Source organism: Mustelus asterias, chromosome 14 (genome assembly GCF_964213995.1).
Source record: "Mustelus asterias chromosome 14, sMusAst1.hap1.1, whole genome shotgun sequence".
Lineage (NCBI taxonomy): Eukaryota > Metazoa > Chordata > Chondrichthyes > Carcharhiniformes > Triakidae > Mustelus > Mustelus asterias.
The window spans coordinates 7,729,362-7,732,563 of NC_135814.1; the positions used below are offsets into that span (position 1 = coordinate 7,729,362).

Consider the following 3,202-nt stretch of genomic DNA (forward strand, 5'->3'; position numbering starts at 1 on the left):
GTCCTTAATTATGCTGGCTGCTTTTCCAAGGCAGCGGGAAGTGTAGACAGAGTCAATGGATGAGAGGCTGGCTTGTGTGATGGACTGGGCTACAATCACAACCCTTTGAAGTTTCTTGTGGTCTTGGTCAGAGCAGGAGCCATACCAAGCTGTGATACATACAGACAGGATGCTTTCTATGATGCATCTGTAAAAGATGGTGAGAGTTGTAGCGGACATGCCAAATTTCCTGAGAAAGCCTCCTGATCTGCCCGGTTGTGGCCGATTGAATCAAGGTCTTTAGCAGAGAATTGGATTATTATCTTAAGAATAAAAATATTGCAGGGGCTGTGGTGAAAAGGAGTGGAGTGGACTGGGTGAGTTGCTCTCACTGAGAGTCAGCATGGGTGTGGCGGGCCGAATGGTCTCTTCTGTGCTGCAACCATTCTGTGATTCAATGATAAATTGCTGTTATTATATTGGGCTGAACACATTGTGAACTGTTTTGGAACAGCATTAGGGTCTATTCAATTACAGCAGGAGTTTCACTGTATGGGACTCTGCCACTTCAACTAAAAAGCGCGTTAATGCATGCATCAACTCTTTTTTTTAAGAGATTACTACCCCTATGTATAGACATTAATCTTTCCTTTCCTCTGACACCGCTTGACTCATTGTTATTAATCCTCCAGCACTCTGTAAACCAATAACCCGAGAAAGCCTCTTTGCAAAACCTAACCAGCAATTATTCTAATCATTGGTGCCCCTCATAAAGCAACACAGAAAATTTAACCAATGACAAGGCCAGCCAAGCAAAAAAATCCCCTCGCCTTGGGATGTTGCAACCTATTGGTCACTGGTGCTGCTTATCATTGTAGTCTTTCTCTCTGATTGGCTGATGGTTGCAGCTAGCTGAGATCTGATTGGATTGGGAGGGGGTTTATTTGGGTCATTGTCTCTTCCCCCATTGGTTGGCTGAATCTGATGTCAATCAGTTGAATCTTGCTGTGTCGCTCCAATCTGATTGGTGGGTTTGCCTCCTGGGTGAAGGGGATTGACTCAACCCTGTGGAGGCTGCTTGAAGTGATTGGCTGGACTTTCTGCCCATCACTGGCCTGATGCATTGAGCCAGGTGGATGAGCAGAGGGAAGGGGGGGTCTGCAGCTTCCCACTGAGGCTGGAAGCATCTTGAGAGACCTGCATTCAGTTACCCCCTCCTCCCCCTTTACCCAGCCCCTTTACCCCATCCCATTTAACCCTCCCTCCATCCTTGCCCGCAGTCCCCACAGCGGAGTCCAATGCTGTGAGTGCAGGGGGCAATTCCCTGGGATCTCTCTCTCTGTCTCTCTCTGCTACTCAAAGCCAGGCTCCACAATCTAGACATGGGCACGGTGCTGTCGCTGTCCCCGGAGCCCAAGGGCAAAGGGGGCTTGGTGGAGGACGGGGGGAAGAGTGCCAAGGACAAGGGGCTGAAGAAGCACTCCTCAGTGCTGATCACCGCCCTGACCTGGAAGCGCCTGGTGGCCGCCTCGGCCAAGAAGAAGAATGCCAAGAAGGTGAACCCGACCCTGGGAGCTCAGCTCACCAACAACGACCCGGTGAAGCAACTCAACAGCGAGAACCTGAAGAAGTCGTGCCTCGGGCCGGTTGGAGGCGAGCCTGGGAGCTGCCCCGGGCAGCAGCAGCAGCAGCAGCAGCGAGCCCCCAGCGCCCCCATCCCGGTGCCTGTGCCCGTGGTGCCCGGCCGCCAGCTGGGCTCGGTGCATAAGCAAGCCAGCAGCCGCAGCCTGAGCTCCCCGCGCCGGGTGGTGGTGCAGGCTTCCACCGGCGAGCTCCTCCGCTGCCTGGGCCACTTCCTCTGCCGCCGCTGCTACCGCCTCAAGCATCTCAACTCCAACGAGGCGGTGCTGTGGTTCCGCAACGTGGACCGCTCGCTGCTGATCCAGGGCTGGCAGGACCAAGGCTTCATTACCCCGGCCAACGTGGTGTTTGTCTACCTGCTCTGCAGGGAGGTGGTGGACGGGGAGATTGGCAGCGACTTCGAGCTTCAAGCCACCTTCCTCACCTGCCTCTACCTAGCTTACTCCTACATGGGCAACGAGATCTCCTACCCTCTCAAGCCCTTCTTGGTCGAAGCCAACAAGGAGATATTCTGGGACAGGTGTCTAGCTATCATTGGCCGAATGAGTGCCAAAATGCTTCAGATTAACTCCGACCCCCATTACTTTACAGAGGTTTTCCAAGACTTGAAGAACGAATCCAGCAACAGAGACTCCAATGGACAGTATATCATTAACTTGGACCGTTAGACGCTTCATGGTGTGTGTGTGTGTGTGATATATATATATATAGTATATGTATAGGGACAAGATTTCATGGGAAGAGGGAAAAATTCAAACGTCTAATATTAACCCCAGTGAGAATGACTGCAGTCCCAAAACAAATGGGACTGGGATCTGGGAACAGGGCGTGTGTGTGTGTGAGAGAGAGAGGGAGTAAAATAATCAATCAAAAATGTCCCAGAACTCGGAAACCAGTCAAGATTGGCGCAGATTTCAATAACGAGTTAAGCAAAAAGAGGGGGAGGGAGGGAACTCAAAACGTTTCACTGCAATGTGCGTGTTTCTTTTGTTTAAAAAACAGTTTGTTTCCAATTGTGGTGTGAATCACAGTATCAGAGGTGATTATTGTCTCATTTTCAGATTTTCTTTTGTGGAACGAAAGCAAATGATGCATGCCAAATATTTTTTTTAAAATCCCCGAGAAACATTTACCCTGTTGTATTCCATTGTGGGCTTTGTGAGGTCGGTGATATGGCGCCCCAAAACTGACGAACGAGTGGTGTAGATAGGTGTGGATCTTAATATATATATATATATATACATACAAGTTATTTATTTTCCCATTTGGGGAAGCGGTGACCACAGCAGTATTCCTGAGCGCCGAGACAGACATGGGTGGAGTGTCGAAGACAGACAGACAGAGGCAGTTCTCCTTGGTGCTGATGTTTTCCAATCAGCACAGTATTTTAGTTTGCACATTTCATCAACAGAATCTCATTCTGTCTTTATCTGAATGTACATTTTTTTCTCAGTAACAAAGGGGGGGGGGGGGGGCTAGTTGTCAAATGTGCCAATTGTTGGGATATTATAAATAATGTTTCGTTTTGTATTGTATACTGAATATCCTGGAATAACACAAAAAAATATATTGCAATATGACC

General features: G+C 49.2%; 1 protein-coding gene across 1 annotated transcript; it reads left to right on the forward strand.

Moving 5' to 3' along the window:
- The first annotated feature begins 1,361 nt into the window (after positions 1-1,361).
- On the forward strand, positions 1,362-2,288 carry LOC144503996 (cyclin-dependent kinase 5 activator 1-like). The gene has a single exon (XM_078229145.1). The coding sequence runs from the start codon at positions 1,362-1,364 to the stop codon at positions 2,286-2,288; it is 927 nt and encodes a 308-aa protein (XP_078085271.1).
- The last annotated feature ends 914 nt before the right edge of the window (positions 2,289-3,202 follow it).